Source organism: Pecten maximus, unplaced genomic scaffold (genome assembly GCF_902652985.1).
Source record: "Pecten maximus unplaced genomic scaffold, xPecMax1.1, whole genome shotgun sequence".
Lineage (NCBI taxonomy): Eukaryota > Metazoa > Mollusca > Bivalvia > Pectinida > Pectinidae > Pecten > Pecten maximus.
In genome coordinates this window covers 1-2,551 of record NW_022981551.1, presented here as the reverse complement: position 1 = coordinate 2,551, position 2,551 = coordinate 1, and the positions used below count along the sequence as shown (strand labels likewise).

Sequence of the window (2,551 nt, the reverse complement as noted above, 5' to 3'; positions counted from 1 at the left end):
CTAATTTGGCCTGAAAACTGAATTTTGAGAATTTTCATTTAAGTTCAATTTTCACCCTATCCTTTTGAATTGAATCTTGGTAAGGTTACTGTTACTATCATGCCGAACACTGGGTTACTGATATTATTTAACTATTGGAAAACAAATCCATAAATTGAAGGATGTTATTGACAGAGGGAAAGACGAGACATATAATTCTGCATAATTCTTGTTATATAAGGCATTTTGAAAAAACTTATCATAACCTTGTGATTTCAGGTTCCCCCCACGAGGGGGTTAATTTCTTAAATCGTACTATAAGTACACTGTATAACATATTAGAGTATATATAGAGGATCTGTCATGAGTTTCCCTTCATATTAGATTTATGATACGAGTTTTGAATTTTTTATTTTTGCGAGCCTCTGGCGAGCAAAAATAAAAAAATTCTAAACGAGTATCATAAATCTAATATGAAGGGAAACGAATGACAGATTCTTTTATCATATGACGTTTTCTTTCATCGTTCCCCATTAAAAAAATTGATTCTCTCTTGCCTTGAGTCGTCACATCTCAACCAAATCACCCGAACCTTCGAAGTAGGTCAATTATACCGACGAGAGAAGAAATAGTTCTAACACAACTGACTCTTGAAAAGGATTCATTTTATTAAATACACGTCTCAAAACAAAATTTCAGCATTTTTTTATTTAATCTATAATATATAAATTGTCCTTGGTGTTTGAAACAATGACGAAAATATTTTAGTTTGAAAGAACACGAGCGACTGTTTTTGATGTGACGAAGCCGTGACGTCACTTGGCGCGATAACGGAGGCTTCGTTGTACAATGTCTAGTCGCTGTCGCTGTCGTACAGAACCATTGTACGGCGCCTTTTCACTGCTTTTTGTTTATCCTCGTCCTCGCGGGAGTTTATGGAGATGTAAAATGTTCCACCGTGAATATTTCCACTGAACATTGTGTTCAGACTGCCGTGAAAAGCGACGTTGGATGCCGATTTGTTGGCAGTGTTGTTTGTGTTGACATTACACGTGTTTGTCGACGACAGTGTCAGCATGTTATTCTGAGTAACCGTTGTGTTGGATAGGATTCGTGAAATGTTCTTATGCTGGGTGTCGTTAACATGGCTGTAATTGTTAACACTTTGCAAATTCCGATGTCCAGTGATCTGCATTATCTGATTCGGAGGAATGTTCTGGTCATTTAGTTTTTGAACCAAGTGTTTGCGGGCACTGTGATTCGAAAGTTTTTTGTCATTTGGGAGACCTGCAGCTATGGCCATTTTCTTCATTATTTGGGTAAGTTTGTTTACACCTATTGGCTGTTTTTTAAACCACTGGTCTTCGCCTTTCAATGCTCCCTGTTTTGTATGTGTGGCTATGTAAAAGGGATCACTTGGTTCACAGTAACTTGCAGGACGTTTACTCTTGTAGAATTTGTATGTTTGTACAGGACACCTTTCTAGGTTCTCGGAATTACTCCACATTTTGGGTTTACAGCGCGGACGTCCCTCGGGTTTGTTCCTTGCCGCGTTTTAGTTTGTCTTTCATCAAATTCAAGATATTCTTCCCCTGACACATCTCGGCACAAATTAACATCCCCCCAATACATTGATCTATGTTCATCGGAACCACGTAGTCCGAAATGGACAGTACTGAAAAACCATAGTGTGTTTATCACACTGTCAGGGTTGCTACATCCGAGCTGGCCCTGTTCCCACAGAGTTTCAATTTCCTCGTCTGAAATAGGTTGTGCCTTCATTGGTTTGTTCCCCTTTCCTTCCTTCTTAAGCTCCCGTTGTTTAGCTGTCAGAACTTCTCGGACTTTCCCAAATTCAACACTACTGACCACAGAGTAACCATAATCATACCGTCTCAATTGCCTGTCAAACGAACTCATAAAACCACGCAGCGAACTCGGTTCATAATTGGAACCGTCTTGTTTCCGTATTCCTATAAAGAATTTGCAAAGGAGGGGGCACAATTCTTGTGGTGGGATTTGATAAATTTCACGATTTTCATTTTCCAGGCTCAAAAACTGACGAAGAAGCTTCAAATCATAAAAAGTTTTTGACAAAGTGTTTTTGTTTGCTTGTTTGTTTACAAAATCATCGATATCACTGTTGTCTATGCGAATATGTCTTTGCCCTGCCCCTGTCGTGACCTGATCTGTCGTCTGCTTTACAACCCCAGACCCGACTTCAACTTCTAAAACAAGCCGATCGGCTGTACAATCAAACTCGAAATCGATTCCTTCAATCTGAACAGTGTACTCATCGTTTTCCAGTAGCTTCTTAATATGGCCCTTGCCTTTGTTGTCAATCCTGACTTCATCGCCAACTTTAAACTTTGTCATTTTACTAGTCGCCATTTTTACGAGTCGTAGTAAAAAGAAGTAGGTCGTTCCCACGCGTATGAATACAGTTCTCACGGAACCAGCCAATCAGCGTACGTAGGCTAGCGAAAGGTGTTATTACACTAGTGTCATAAAGAAAATTTACGTGATGGGTTTATGACACCGTATATAACGGTAGTCATATGATAATGGAAGT

General features: G+C 39.2%; 1 protein-coding gene across 1 annotated transcript; it reads right to left on the bottom strand.

Moving 5' to 3' along the window:
- Window positions 1-1,461: 1,461 nt before the first annotated feature.
- On the bottom strand, window positions 1,462-2,370 carry LOC117320126. The gene has a single exon (XM_033874794.1). The coding sequence runs from the start codon at window positions 2,368-2,370 to the stop codon at window positions 1,462-1,464; it is 909 nt and encodes a 302-aa protein (XP_033730685.1).
- Window positions 2,371-2,551: the final 181 nt, after the last annotated feature.

Excerpts from the sequence above, each read along its gene's own strand:
- LOC117320126 (XM_033874794.1), bottom strand. The coding sequence starts at position 2,370 with ATGGCGACTAGTAAAATGACAAAGTTTAAAGTTGGCGATGAAGTCAGG.